Here is a 13719-nt window from a genome sequence, read left to right on the forward strand (position 1 = left end):
TTGGAACATGTGAGAGTGTGAAATAATGAGGCATAGAGAGCACTTTCTAGTGTACATGCCATCATAGAAGGATGGCCAATATCAAGTATCTACTGAGGCAACTCAGAGATGTAGAGAACGAATTGATCCAGAACAATAAAATATTAAATAAATCCTCGTCTTGAACTGGTGATACTCACAACCTGAGAGATAAATCATTTTCTGTCACAAATTCCATCGCTCACTCTATCCAAATTCGATATCGTTCCCCAGTCCCCACAACTCCCATTTCACAACTCCTTCCTGCCCTTCTTCTCTGGTACTCTATCCTCACCAAAAGCACCACTGAGATAACCCAGCTTGAACATCAGCGTAAAGACAGGGACAAGTAACTGCATCCAAAGCGGCGCCTCCCACGTCCTCCACTGCCTCAACCCCTCCCACCCAAGAACATAAGCAAAACTTGCCCAACTATCGAAATTTCAGCATCCTTACCTCCATAAAAAAAGTCACAATACTCACTGCGGCAAATCCGTAACAGCACTCGCAACCACATACCCCCTCACCACCGCCCTATCCTTCGCAAACACCATCACAATAACAGTAACCATGGCAATCATAAACATCAGCGTCGCGCTCTGCAGCGCTAGCATCGTTTCCAGGGGCGTGGGGTTCGGATCCGTGGTGTGGCGGCCGGCGAGGGGGGCTGGGAGGAGGGTGGTGATTGAGTGGGGGTTGAGGACTGGTTGGAAGGCGCCGCCGAAGAAGCTGTGGGTGTTAGAGGGTGGAATGGGGGAGGGAGGGGGAGATGGGTACCAGAGAGAAGGCTCGATGTAGAGGAAGAAGAAGCGGGGGATTGGGGGCATTATTGATGCCATTTTGGCTTGGGTTTGGGGTTGTGGGTTGAGGTGAGGGAAATGGTAGAAGACAAGAGCAGATGCGGTGAAGAAGAAGATGGATGGATGCTTGAGTTATGTAGTAAGGACGTCTTGTCGATCCATTTGCTGACGTCACGTGCAGAAATAGGGGCTCACTAGCCGAGAAGTGAGTGTTGATTGGTGGCGGTTACGATGGCGGCTCCTGAGTGGTCGGCTGGGCTAGGTCCGCTCCGGAGGTCTCTTGTGGGGTTGGAGTATTGAACATGCTGTGGATCAATGCTAAGTAAGATCTAATCTTGAGATAGTCGAATTGATTCCTCCACGCTTTGACCGAGTTAGAAAATATTCATCAGGCAAACAGGATGCATCGATTTGCATACGTAGTAGAAAGTGCAATTCGTCTTCTCTTCAATTGTTGTGATGAAAGAATTTGACTCAGTATAGTAAGTTCGATTTATCAAAAATATTACTTAAACATAACTAAGACAGGAAGCAAGGCTTACAGGGTCAATAGGAGCATTTCTACTAGGTCAGAAAGCATCGCAGTGAAGCAAGACAAGGGATAGGGAGACGCAATGTATGAAATTATCTGTGGTAAGACTTCAGATTAATGTCACATTTGTTCACAAGCAGTATAACTGCACCAGGTATCCCCAACCCACACAAAAATAAGCACGGACACACCATGGCCCCCCTCCTCGAACACTCAACCCGCATCACTGATTCCTATAAAAATCCGTTCCCCGCCCTCCAACCGGCATCTGCTCCCCAGGTCCATACCCACCGCCACCATACATCGTCTCGCCCTGCGGCGGGAAGTATCCCGGATGCTGTTGCTGCTGCAAAACCAACGGTCTCGGCACCTCAACCTCCTGCTGCACCATAGGCCTCGCCTCTTCCTCGGGTATCTCCCTCAACTTCTCTCCTTGTCTCGCTTTCCGCTTCCGGCTTCGATCGTAGCAGACGGCGCCTACGATGAGGATGAGTAGGAGGGAGACTGAGATGACTATGCCAATTATCTTTGAGTGTGTGGAGGCGTTGTGGTTGTGTTTGTCGTCTTCGGCGGTTGCTACTGCTGTTCCGGCCAGCACGCCCGGGTTGACGGTGCCGCGGATTAGGAAGGGAAGGGTGTGGAGGGTCATAGTTCGTGTTGCGTATAGAAAAGTAGGTGGAGATGTTGAGAAGATTTAATGCAGCGGAATCACCGTCTTGTTGAGGTTGTAGCTGTTCCGAAGGAGGTGCAGGACTTCTCAGTCGAGGAATTGCAAGGTGACAACTCTGAAGTCTAACCCGAGCAGCGAACATCAGCATTCTAATACTTCTATTCAGCGGCCGCACCTACCAGAGGATCAATAAATAGACTGTACCTTGCAGATCTCAGTCCAGCCCAACATTCGGCTATCTCCCGCCGCCGTTCACAGAATTCCCACATCGAGTCAACGACTCCAATGAGAAGAGCTGAATCTACCTAATTATAGCTAAGCAGATAAGAACCGAGCAGTTGGGATGGCTTTCATTCCACTGTGGAGTAACGGCGGCCGACGTGAGGCTGATGCTTATTTCGTGGATACCCTTCATTTGGCGGGATGTTTAGCGACCAATGTCCGGAAAAGGGAAATCTGTTTTCCTGATCGCTTGTGATTTGGTTATTTTTACGAGGTCGGTGAAGAGGGCTGAAACAATAATCGTGTCCCACTGGCCTTTGGTCGTGGTCTAGCGAATTGTAGAATGCACAGACTACTCTGTCTGGGAGTGTCACTGACTTGCCACACGCAGTGACCTGCCACAACGCTAAAAGGTTTGCGAGTATTTGTCAAGGTGTAGTAGTAGCTTTCAATCCTCGCTGAATTTAGCCTTGGGGCAGGTCACCTCTTAACGTTGTGGTAGGTCACTACGTGTGGTAGGTCAGTCAGTGACACTCCTGTGCGTAGCGGAATAGGCCACTCCTGGAGGTTAGCGGGACACGATTAGTTGGTGATTGTTGTTTGTGGTTCGGTGACAGGGACAATGTTGTGTTGAAAGCTCAGATTTGATCTCGCATCGTACGAATTTTGCAGCCATTTTGTCCCTGCCTCTTCTTTCCGTCGCTCAGTATGATTTCATGTACTCTAAAGTCGCCTCAAGCATCACCATCTTCACATTTGGAGGCTTGAGAAGCGGTAGAATCTTAGTCCCCACCGGAAAGGAGGCCCAAGGATCAGCGATGACCTCCAGAATTGTCTTCTTCACCTGTTCATTGAACGGCGTCCCAGCCAAAACACTCTCTTGGTCATCGCGATAGTAATAGACAACCAGGTTCTCGAGCTTCTCCAACTGCTGCAAGGTGACTAACAAGCATTCATCCCAAGGCATGATATGCTGCACATCGCTGCGAACGGTACCTCGACCAGTCCAGCATCTTCCGGCTACAACAGCAAGATTACGGAGCTGTTTGTATGCTTTTGCTGTATCGCGTACATGGTCTGCGTTCTGGGGGAGAGCGTTCTGGGGGAGTTGGAGTACTTGGATCAAAATTGTGTCTCTTTCAAAATCGATCCAAACTCTTCTCTCACGAAGCCCAGATTCCTCGAATGCTTGGCTGAATGTTTTGTTAGGACATCGATGCCAGCCACCGAAGCCAAGTTGGTAGTGAAGGAGCGCTACTTTTCTACTTTCTTTGCATACTCGCAATGCCACGGGTCCGGCTGGTCTTTTCGTGTCGTATTCGAACCGCATCAAAAGATCAGCTGGGTATTTTTCGCGGCGATTATTCTTGATGATTTGGTCGCTGATCAGCTGTCGAAAGTACGGCATGGCCCAGAATGGTGTCGGTCTTAATGGAGGCCAGATTCCTTCAGCCACGGTGTATATTCCAACCTCTGGGGAAGTGGGAAAGGGCACCAAGTTCCAGACCTTAGTGAAGCATGTGGTCGGAGGGCTTCGGTTGGGGAGGGTTCTCGATTCGTAGGCGGTTAGGATGCGGGGCTCAAGTGTTGAGTCCCAGATTTGTCGTTGCAGCTCCAGAGGGAGTCGAGAAAATTGATGAAATGTATCTTTGGATTGCAGAACAATTGTATTATCTGAAGACGACGACGAACAAGACATTGAGATTGGTTGCTGATATTGAACAATTGGTTGGCGTGTTAAACTTCGAGACCTTACTTGAATGACACTATTAGCCGTATTACTCGACGAAAATCCTGCGAGACTGTCGCGTCTATAGAAGAATGATCGCTGAAATTTGCCGGAAAAAAAGTTGAACGTTGGAGGTTGCGGCGTATTTATGTGCGCGATGACTCATTATTCGAATCACAGTTGCCTTCCTCCTCATTTCGTCCCAGCAACCTCATTCAATATTAAATACCCATCCTACTGTGAGGAAAGGGGAAACGAAGCTCTCCGTGTCTTCGTGTAGTATCAAACTTGCAGCGGCCTTCGCGACCGTCGAGAATTCTCGTCTCTACCGACGGCAGACGATGGATCCAGTCCGGATCCTTGGCTTGCGCTGAAGTAATAGCATTTAACACTCATTTTCTCATTTCTTCTGGGTGCAATGGGTCTTTGGCAACGTTTGTGGGTCTTATATAAACAAGTAGTGTTTTGAAATGGATGAGGATCTTGAGGATGTCCACCAGAAATTGAATGGGTGTAAGGTCCTGCAACCACATCTCGCGCTCCATTACCGCTAGTCTCTGAATGAGGGGGTTGTCCTCAAGACAGATGCGTCTGCATGGGTACAAAGGGATCATTATCGTGTCTCTTTCCCAGTCAACCCACGTTGTCTTTTCAATCATTCCATGCTCTTCCCACCTGGAATCCCCAAGGCGATGTGGGCTATCCGAATGTTTTTGGATTGCTCCAAATCCGAGAGCATAACGTGCCAAAGCCATTGTCCTGCTCTCACGGCATATATACAAAGCGACCGGTGCCATTGGTGCTCTCACAATAGGCTCGTCCTGTTTGGCTAAGACATGTCCGCTCGGTGCAGAACCTCCCACCCATGATTCCATTGCCTTTAGATCCGAGTGAGCACCTTCAAAGACGATGAACGTTTTTACAAGCAGAGTACGTTTACGTCTCCAGTTTGGATCTCTGGGATCCCATGGGAGTTCGATGACTCCGGAATCTAGGTTCCTAGGGTCGATTAGGAGGACAGAGGTTAACCCTCGAATAGTAAGAACACGAGGCTCAAAAGAATATGCCCAAATTTGAGTTCGAGTTTCAGTTGGGAGTCTAGGAAAAGGATGGAAAGTTGCTGGCACCATCGTGGATACAGAGCTTGCCAACGAAGGCTCTGGAAAAGCCATTAGGACTTGCGAGACCTCGTGCGGGGATAGTACTCATAATGGGATCAAGTCGTGATGTTGGTTTGGTTCGAGCAATTCCCGACTTTGGATAGAACATAGAAACAGTTCGGTGCACAACTCCAAGCCCAACTCCAACTCCAACTCGGAAAGTTGGCTCGAACCTTTGACTCTGACTGGGCCGCAGAATGTTGGAAGCTGATGCTGGCCCAATCTAATTCGCCTAACTCCAGTCATATTCCAGGCGGTGAGATCCTGCAGGCCAACATCAGTCCGGAGGGTTTTGACGAAGAGGTCTGGGGCATCCCCTCCACGCATAATGAAGCAAAACACTTTGATCTGATGAACAATTCATGCGAAACCCACGCGTTTACAATTTCGACCCTTCGTAATTCCACAGATTGCGAATGTCGTTCATTCTGAAGCAAAAATAGGTCAAGGTGAAACGGTTGGAGCCGTCGAACCACCCTGCTGGAACAGACGGGCTGTGCGACCATTGGTCAAAGCTCGTCTGAGCCACTCAAAGCTGTACGGCGTAGCTGCTTGCAGCTGCAGTACGAATAGGCGGCATCGACCACATTTCGGAGTCAAAGTCTTGTTCTCTCGTCCATTGTATTTGCTGTGTAATTGAGGCGTGAAGGTTCGACATAATCGAGAAGAAGTGACACGAGTCAGTCTGAGTGGAGCTTGGATTTTGCGAGGCTGGCGAGGCTGCGAAACGACTGAATCATGGCGAATCATCATCGGAGGGAAAGTTCAGTGCCCCACGTTCAATTAACTCAACCTCTTCCTCCTTTACCTTTGAGCGACATCCCTCCTCGACTTTCGATTGCGACTCAAATATCATATCGAGATGACCCCGAGGAAGAAGAGGAGGAACTCCTGTCTGCGCATTCGGCACGATCACCATCCCAACCTCCTCGCTATGAGCCAATGTACGACTACCTTCGGGCACGGCAACAGATGACACTTCAAGTACCAACATGTACTCGTCCGACTTCGAATCCGGAGAATGCGTCCGAGGAGCCATATCGAGACGAACCGTTCGTTATAACAATAATCGACTCAGTAGAAGAAGACGATGTTTCCCAACCTCCCCCACCATCTTACAACGAGTTATACCGGCAAAATAATATCGAGATGGAAAACTTGATGCGGCAGTTTGAGACGGAGGATACGCCAGCAGAACAGACAGAGGAGATCTGCAAATGGGTTGTTGCAATGTTGTTGGTGGCTCTGACTATTGCGTGTGTTGGAACAGTAAGCATGCTCTGTACCAAATTCTAGGTTGGGCTATACTGACTTTTCGAAGGCATTCAATTGGGGTCGACCAAGCTGTACCTGGACAAATAGATCGATGGGAAAGTGCTAATAGGTACCGTATGGGAAGAAGGCGCGTTTGAAATATTTGGAGTTTGGGTAGGGAATTGGTAGGAGCGGCATTTTTGAATATTTATATTGCGAACTGGAAACAAATCCAGAAGCGAAGGACTTACAGCTTTGAAATAGAGGAATTCCATACTTTGGCCTCGTTCCTACTTCTCCTGATACCTAACTGGGATGGTGAAGAATGCAAAAGCACTACAGCCTTTTCCAAAAAAAAAACTTCATCTCGTCCTGTCATGTCCCTGGTGTTTCCAGAAAATCATGGCCAACAAAGAACACTAAAAGCAAGTTCGAACAGAGATATTCAAGAGGGAGAAACATTAAATGAAGAAATTTGAGAAACATTGTGTACTCTGCAAATAGAACATGGCCGTGATAATGTGTTCAGAGTTTGTAAATTCAGACCTTTGCTGCTCGACTTTGAAACTTCACCTGCAAGTTTGGCAGCCTCGGCAGCCCCTTCCGAATTCGATCTAGCGAGCGGCCCCTTTCCGCAACCGCATAACACACATGCATTTCCATATCAACAGTCTTTCTCTCTTATCAACCCCACCTGTCAAATGCTCAACGGCCTGCTGTGTCTATCCCACTTTCTGGGTCATATCCGTTTGTCCTACCAGCTTGTATATAGCAATCAATGACATCTTCACATCCCTCTGCACATTCCCTCTTCTGTACCACTTCTTCTTTCATCAACCAAGTCGTCACTAATCTGTAGGTACTTACAATGGCAGCGACAGTGACGATAGCATCCGGTGCAACATGGCAAGAAGTCGCCGCAGATCGACAGAAGCATCGTGATGCCACTATTGCAGCTATCGAGCCTCCAATTGCAGAGGTCAAGGGTATCCCACAGTACACGATTCCTCTTGCCAAAGAATTCCTGACAGCAGAAGAAATCTCGATCACAGAAAGTCCTGTTGAGAAGCTTATTCCTCAGCTTGCGAAAGGAGAGTTGAGTTCCACGACAGTAATAGAGGCTTTTCTGCGACGAGCAGCTCTTGCACAGAAAGCTGTAGGTTCCACTGACAAATAATATATGTCTCAGCTCACATCTGCAGGTCAATTGTGTAACAGAACTTCTGCCAACACGAGCACTCGAACGCGCTGCATACCTCGATACCTATCTCAAAGAAAATGGCAAGCCAATTGGACCGTTGCATGGTATACCTATTAGTGTCAAGGAGCATATTGGGATGAAAGGTCTTGATCTGAATGCTGGTTTCATTTCGTGGGTTGGCAGAGTTGGAGAAGAAGATTCTCATATCTTGCAGATCTTGTATAGGGCCGGAGCAGTGTTTTATGTCAGGACTACACAACCGCAGTCATTGATGCATTTGGAAACCAGCAGCAATCTTTATGGGTGAGTAGGAACACTTATCTAGCTGGGCCAACATTCAGGGTAGGAAAACACACTAAATGTTGCCATAGAGTCACCACAAATCCATTCAACACCACATTGACTTCTGGTGGATCGTCTGGAGGAGAAGGTGCGCTTGTTGGATTTCGAGGAAGCTGTTTGGGCATTGGGACGGATATAGGTGGCTCAATAAGAAGTCCAGCCGCAAACAATGGTTCGTTGATCCTCCCCGAGTCATTATTCTCATCTGAACTTCGTTATAGGTGTATATGGCATGAAGCCTACAGCTGGACGTCTTCCAGTGATGGGCTGGTCGGCTACCATGGCTGGTGCAGAGCACATCATACCGACAATTGGACCCTTATCCACTAGTCTTGAAGGTTGCAGACTGTTCATCAAAACCCTTATTGATGCGAAGCCATGGTTCAAAGAACCGTCGTTGTTACCGTTTCCATGGAAGGAGGAGCAAGTTTTCAAGGGCAAGAAACTGAAAGTAGCAGTTCTCTGGGACGATGGTGTTGTAAAGCCTCATCCGCCAGTCTTGCGCGCTCTGAAAGAGGTTGTCGAGAAGCTTAAAGCGAAGCCAAATGTCGAGATTGTAGAGTGGAAGCCATACAAGCATGATCTTGCTTGGGAAATTATCGTGAGTCGCACTCTGTTGTCTGAACTCCAAGCTCACCGTTTCGCAGGCAAATCTATATTTCGTGGACGGTGCGAACGAAGAGAGCGAGGCTATCAATGCATCTCAAGAGCCATGGCGACCGCTTTCAAAGCATATTATCCCAGACAACCCTCACGTCCAGACCCACACGATACCAACCTTATGGAAGGCAAACCAAGGTCGAGATAATTATCGAGCCGAATATGCCGCGCTGTGGAACGCGACATCAACGTCACAGGGACCGAACGGTGAGTTGGAGGGCATGGTTGATGTTATACTCTGTCCTGCGGGTCCCGGTGTCGCGCCGAAAGTCGACACCGCCAAATGGTGGGGTTATACGAGTCAGTGGAATTTGTTGGATTATCCTGCTTTGATCTTCCCAGTTGATAAAGTGGATGCCAAGAAAGATGATAGCAAAGACGCATACAAACCTAGGAATGAGAAGGACAAATTTAACTGGGACTTGTGGGAGAAATACGGTGCTGAAGGATACAAGGATGCTCCGATCAGTTTGCAACTCGTGGGCAGAAGGCATGTCGATCCTTTGCTGATCAAATTCAAGAATGACTCTTGCTGACGGTCAGTAGATATGAGGACGAGAAGGTTATTCAAGCGCTCGAGATTATGAAAGAGGAAACAGGCCTACCATTTGTAGATTACGTTTAAGCTCTTAAAGCTGTCAACGCGCTATCACGTTACTTGCACCCCCATTCTGCATGTCCAATTAGTTAGTGGCGTTGTTATCGAGACAATACTGCCGAGTGGCTGAACTCGAACAGCGCAGCGTTCATGAGTTTGCATATTTCGACGCAGTAGGTTGCTTTTTGATTCCCGCTGGCATCTACTGGTTGTGTCAGTCTCGACCTATTATCTCTCCTAATTCCAGCACTTTTCCAGGCATGATGTACAAATTTTTAGTGGCGTTAGCAGAATTCAAGCCGAGATGTAGCCATGTCTCAAAATGTACACTCTACCCGTTGTCACTTCTTTACCACAAATCCATTGGACCCTGATTTTTAGATCCATCACCCATATCTCAGATCCCGAATTTATCGGCCCAGCCGCCGCCATGAAATTATTTTTTTCTTTCCCTTTCCCGCTGGAATCATCAATCACATCATATCACATCACACCGGTGATCGTCCAAAGGGTTCTGAGTCGTGGCACGCGAGTGGATGGATGGGAAACAAAACGTAGGTACCCCGCATTTCTACCACTGCAGATTGGTACCCCACGCGTGCCACGTTACTCAATCCGAGCCTGGAGATACAAGGGTGGGACATGGCGCTTGTCCGTTTTTTTTTTTTCTCGTGATGGCAGCGCTCGGGGCGTGATGCGTGATGCGTGATTCACGGCGATCGCGTTTGTGACCGCGTGCCCATGAATATGGGCCGAGCTCGGACGAGGTTTCCTGTTGGGGAAATGGATTTGGGATTTTTGGGGTTGTTTGTTCTGTGTATTGATTGTTGTAGGTAGAAATTAAATTGGTAGCTAGTGTTACAGTTACACAAATAATGATGAGAGTTGGGCGAGCTAGAGATAGATAGGTAGGTGTGAATTTGTGCCCAAGAACTCGCGTTCCCGGGAAGAAATATTGGGAAGTGAAAACTGTCTCACTTTCCAACGGAGCAGTTCCTGCACGCCACACACAGGCCCCTCTAGCAAATATCGACATGTACAGATCATTTTTGTGGCGTGGGACGCGTCTCGTCAGTGGACAATTGCTGGATGCACGAGACCATTTGCGATAGCGGGGGCTCGAATGAGCAGATGCGGTTGAGGGGAGTTATGCAATACTACCCAATGTTCGAAAGGCTGGGTTGGGGTAAGGTGAGTAGAGGAGATAGAGGTCGGGGTTTGCACTCCTTGAGTCGGGTTCGGGTGGTTGAGTAGCCTCATTGACGGAACCCCACGTACGAGAGAGACATCACACCGCTCATTATGAAGGGTGGATGGATGTGGATGGGGTGTTTATATACTCTCGGGGTTCTCTGCTCTGTTCTGTTCTTGTGGGTTGTTAAGCTGAGTGCTTTTGTTCTTATCATATCTATTTCTTACCACCTCGTCGTCTCATACTCTACTCGATTCATATATCCTCATCCAAACAACACCATACATTTCATCTTAACTGATCGAAATGGCAGACGTCGCCCAAGCCCCCGCTGTCTCGACTTCGACCCCAGAGTCCCTCGCTATCCGCGAAGCTGCTGTAAGTTTGCTGTCGAGTGGCATTCCGTCCCATTCATCCCTGATGCAAGTAGATCGTCGCTAAAGAGAAGGAACTTCAGGCCAGGGAGGAGGCTGTTGCTGCTAAGGAGAGTCCGGCTCTGGTTGAGAGCGAGGAGGCTGTGAGTGCTGCTCCGGTTCGGGATACGTCTGCGCCGGTTGTGAGTGAGGAGACGCCGGTATGTTGGTTTGGGTTTTGTTTGATTAGATGGTCGTGGGACTGATTTGTTTTTCTAGGCGGAGGAAACGAAGATCGAAGAACCGGCTGCTGGTGAAGAAACTCCTGCTGTTGCGGAAGAAGCTCCTGTAAGTCAACTTTCCAGCTCATGATTTTGAGATATGACACGAGTCCAAAACTAACTCACCCAGGTCGAACCCGAAAAATTCGAAGAGCAAGCACCCGCTGTATCTGAAGAGACCCCTGTAAGTTCTCACTTCCCGTTTTTCCACACTTCCCAAGAAATTCCCCCCAAAAAAAAATTCATGACTAACACCCTCGGCTAGGTCGAGGAAACAAAGGATTCCGAGCTAGAAGCAACTCCAGCAGCTGTTGAAGAGAAGAAGTCCGAGGATACAAGTGCCCCGGTAGCAGAGAGCGAAGCAGAGAAACCACCGGGCGAGATCAAGAGCGAGGACTCTGCTCCCGTTGAATCGACACCGGCGCCAGTCGACGAGACGAGCGCTCCTGTTGAATCTACGCCGGCCCCGGCAGTAGAAGAACCAGTTACCGAGATCAAAAGCGAGGAATCTGCTCCTGCTGTTGCGGATGAGAAGTCGGTTGAGACTGAGGAGGCTGCGCATGTGAGTTGTATTTTCAAGTGTTTGTAAGGTTTCTGGACTGATTTTCTGGAAGGCTGTTAAGGAAGAAAAAGCTGCTGAGCCTGAATCTGTTCCTGAACCTGCTCCGGAGCAGGCAGTAGAAGCTCCTGCTGTTGAGGAGCCGGTTAAGGAGGTGAGTTTTCAATGTTTGATGTCATGTGGTGTGAATATCTCATGCTGATGGGTTCTTAGGAAGAGAAAGCTGCGGAGCCTAAAGCTACTTCCGTGCCTGTGGAGCAGACTCCTGCTGTTGAGGAGCCGGCGAAAGAGGTTAGTGTTGAGAATTCCGTCACGCGAATTAGGTTGAGCTAAGTTATTTTTCAGGAAGAAAAGGCGGTCGAACCAGAGACCACTCCTGAAGTTGCACCTGAAGATACTCCAGCTTCTGTAGAAGAGAGCCCAGTGGTTGAGGAGCCAGCAAAAGAGGTCAGTCTAAGATTCTTAATGTCATGTATACTAGATATTGTGGAGGCTGATGATTGTCTAGGAAGAAAAGGCTGTTGAGCCGGAAGTTACTCCAGAAGCAGTTCCTGAAGATACTCCAGCCCCCGCAGAAGAAATCTCCGTGGTTGAGCCAGCGAAGGAGGTAGGCTTCGATTCTCGTTGCGTGTCTCAGACAACGTGGGCTGATTATTTCTAGGAAGAGAAAGCTGTTGAGCCGGAGACCACTCCAGAAGCAGCTCCTGAAGATACTTCAGCCCCTGTAGAAGAGACTCCTGCTGCCGCAGAGCCGGAGAAAGAGGTAAGTCTTGGAAGTTCGGGCATGTAGTGTGAAGATGTGAACTGATTTACTTGTAGGAAGAGAAAGCTGCTGAGCCAGAAACTGTTGCAAGTACTGAAGAGACCCCAGTAGCAGCACAAGATACTCCCGCAGTTGAAGAGCCAGTGAAGGAGGTCAGTCAATTGAACTTTGTCATGTAGACTAGAAATGCGAACTGATTTACCCATAGGAAGAGAAAGCTGCAGAGCCAGAAACTGTTGCACCTGCTGAGGAGACTCCAGTAGTAGCAGCAGCGGAGCCATCGAAACCTGTAAGACATCGTGCTTTTACGCCACTTCATATTTTTGGGGTGTACAATGTCAAAAGTAGAACTGACATTTAGAAAGGTCGAGGAGAAAACTAGCGAAGAGTCTGCGCCTGTTGAAGAGCCTTCAGCACCTGTAAGTTAATGATTCGCTGGAACTTCCGTTGACTTTGGTTCTGCGGTTCCAATCTATCAAAATGGAACTGACATTTAGACAGGTCGAGGATAAGGCCAACGAGGAATTCGCACCTGTTGACGAGACTCCAGCACCAGTATGTATCTACTTTCGTTTTGAGTTCCTACTTTTGCATTGGGACCAATCATACCCGGCTTTCTCCCTGCATATTCCGAGATTAAAACAGCCCACTAACCTGTCGCAGGTTGAGTCGGCAAAGGCCATTGAGGAATCCAAAGCTGTCGAGGCCGAGCCAGAAGCGGCACCAGTTGTACGTGAATGAGACCTTGATATTGCTCGATCGAACTCTAACGATATTTACAGGCAGAAGAGATCAAGAGTGAGGAAACACCAGCCCCTATCAACGATAGTCCCAAAGATGCACCGATCGAGGAGTCTTCTGCCCCAGTAGAAGCCGAAGCACCGATTGACGAGAGCAAGGCCGAGGAGAGCAAACCGGAAGAGGTACCTGCTGCCACGGAATCCCAAGCACCGCTCGCGGAGCCCAAGGTTGAGGATACAGAGGTCGAACAAACACCAGCTCAGATACAGGAAGAGAAAAAAGGAGCCGAGACTGCCCCACCCGTGAACGAGACCCCAGCGACTGAGGAATCAACATCTGTACCCGTCGAAGAGAAGAAATCCGTCCCAGCTCCAGCTCAAACCGAGGCTGAGGAATCAGTCCCTGCTGTCGAGGAAACCAAGACTGAGAATACCGCTCCTGTTGAGGAGTCGTCTGCTCCTGGCGGAGAGAATAGTGAGCCTGTCACTCTCCCTGAGAAAACGAAGAAGAGTGGATTTTTCTCGGACTTGAAGTCTAAGGCTGCTGAGTTGATCAAGGCTTGAGAGGTTGTGGAGAGGGAGGGGATAGATTGTTATGGATGGAGATGAGATGGAGACGGAAATTGGAATGAATACTGAGGGAAA

At 48.7% G+C, this 13719-nt stretch overlaps 6 protein-coding genes across 6 annotated transcripts; 2 read left to right on the top strand and 4 right to left on the bottom strand.

Annotated features, from left to right (window-relative positions):
* Nucleotides 1–49: 49 nt before the first annotated feature.
* LY89DRAFT_724042 (uncharacterized protein) lies at nt 50–906 on the bottom strand. Its single transcript, XM_018218866.1, has 3 exons — nt 796–906; nt 502–747; nt 50–450 (listed from the first exon to the last, which is right to left on the bottom strand). Exons 1-3 carry the CDS (start codon nt 855–857, stop codon nt 270–272), a joined length of 489 nt encoding a protein of 162 aa, XP_018063964.1. The 5' UTR covers nt 858–906; the 3' UTR covers nt 50–269.
* Nucleotides 907–1625: 719 nt separating this feature from the next.
* Nucleotides 1626–2617, bottom strand: LY89DRAFT_274087 (uncharacterized protein). The gene is made up of 2 exons (XM_018206390.1): nt 2225–2617; nt 1626–2169 (listed from the first exon to the last, which is right to left on the bottom strand). Exons 1-2 carry the CDS (start codon nt 2287–2289, stop codon nt 1722–1724), a joined length of 513 nt encoding a protein of 170 aa, XP_018063965.1. The 5' UTR covers nt 2290–2617; the 3' UTR covers nt 1626–1721.
* A 328-nt stretch (nt 2618–2945) lies between these two features.
* LY89DRAFT_675780 (uncharacterized protein) lies at nt 2946–3941 on the bottom strand (the record flags this gene model as incomplete). The annotated part of the gene is made up of 1 exon (XM_018213537.1): nt 2946–3941. The coding sequence occupies one exon, from the start codon at nt 3939–3941 to the stop codon at nt 2946–2948; it is 996 nt and encodes a 331-aa protein (XP_018063966.1).
* Nucleotides 3942–4152: 211 nt separating this feature from the next.
* On the bottom strand, nt 4153–5532 carry LY89DRAFT_274078 (uncharacterized protein). The gene is made up of 2 exons (XM_018206389.1): nt 5449–5532; nt 4153–5395 (listed from the first exon to the last, which is right to left on the bottom strand). The coding sequence occupies exon 2, from the start codon at nt 5141–5143 to the stop codon at nt 4364–4366; it is 780 nt and encodes a 259-aa protein (XP_018063967.1). The 5' UTR covers nt 5144–5395; nt 5449–5532; the 3' UTR covers nt 4153–4363.
* Nucleotides 5468–6852, top strand: LY89DRAFT_627803 (uncharacterized protein). The gene is made up of 2 exons (XM_018211159.1): nt 5468–6400; nt 6453–6852. Exons 1-2 carry the CDS (start codon nt 5870–5872, stop codon nt 6510–6512), a joined length of 591 nt encoding a protein of 196 aa, XP_018063968.1. The 5' UTR covers nt 5468–5869; the 3' UTR covers nt 6513–6852.
* Nucleotides 6853–7072: 220 nt separating this feature from the next.
* LY89DRAFT_787903 (amidase) lies at nt 7073–9256 on the top strand. The gene is made up of 6 exons (XM_018223116.1): nt 7073–7541; nt 7588–7889; nt 7958–8100; nt 8150–8529; nt 8576–9078; nt 9135–9256. The coding sequence occupies exons 1-6, from the start codon at nt 7254–7256 to the stop codon at nt 9211–9213; spliced, it is 1695 nt and encodes a 564-aa protein (XP_018063969.1). The 5' UTR covers nt 7073–7253; the 3' UTR covers nt 9214–9256.
* The last annotated feature ends 4463 nt before the right edge of the window (nt 9257–13719 follow it).

This window comes from Mollisia scopiformis (assembly GCF_001500285.1).
Source record: "Mollisia scopiformis unplaced genomic scaffold LY89scaffold_28, whole genome shotgun sequence".
Classification (NCBI taxonomy): Eukaryota; Fungi; Ascomycota; class Leotiomycetes; order Helotiales; family Mollisiaceae; genus Mollisia; species Mollisia scopiformis.

What these genes read in the sequence shown, in the direction of transcription:
- LY89DRAFT_724042 (XM_018218866.1), bottom strand. Translation starts at nt 857, where the DNA reads ATGGCATCAATAATGCCCCCAATCCCCCGCTTCTTCTTCCTCTACATC. An exon ending in TACATCGAGCCTTCTCTCTG is followed by an intron (nt 748 to 795) that starts GTACCCATCTCC and finishes TAACACCCACAG; the next exon opens with CTTCTTCGGCGGCGCCTTCC. An exon ending in GCTGTTACGGATTTGCCGCA is followed by an intron (nt 451 to 501) that starts GTGAGTATTGTG and finishes AAATTTCGATAG; the next exon opens with TTGGGCAAGTTTTGCTTATG.
- LY89DRAFT_274087 (XM_018206390.1), bottom strand. Translation starts at nt 2,289, where the DNA reads ATGTGGGAATTCTGTGAACGGCGGCGGGAGATAGCCGAATGTTGGGCT. An exon ending in GCTGGACTGAGATCTGCAAG is followed by an intron (nt 2,170 to 2,224) that starts GTACAGTCTATT and finishes TAGAAGTATTAG; the next exon opens with AATGCTGATGTTCGCTGCTC.
- LY89DRAFT_274078 (XM_018206389.1), bottom strand. Translation starts at nt 5,143, where the DNA reads ATGGCTTTTCCAGAGCCTTCGTTGGCAAGCTCTGTATCCACGATGGTG.
- LY89DRAFT_627803 (XM_018211159.1), top strand. Translation starts at nt 5,870, where the DNA reads ATGGCGAATCATCATCGGAGGGAAAGTTCAGTGCCCCACGTTCAATTA. An exon ending in CTATTGCGTGTGTTGGAACA is followed by an intron (nt 6,401 to 6,452) that starts GTAAGCATGCTC and finishes GACTTTTCGAAG; the next exon opens with GCATTCAATTGGGGTCGACC.
- LY89DRAFT_787903 (XM_018223116.1), top strand. Translation starts at nt 7,254, where the DNA reads ATGGCAGCGACAGTGACGATAGCATCCGGTGCAACATGGCAAGAAGTC. An exon ending in ACCAGCAGCAATCTTTATGG is followed by an intron (nt 7,890 to 7,957) that starts GTGAGTAGGAAC and finishes ATGTTGCCATAG; the next exon opens with AGTCACCACAAATCCATTCA. An exon ending in TTGCAACTCGTGGGCAGAAG is followed by an intron (nt 9,079 to 9,134) that starts GCATGTCGATCC and finishes GACGGTCAGTAG; the next exon opens with ATATGAGGACGAGAAGGTTA.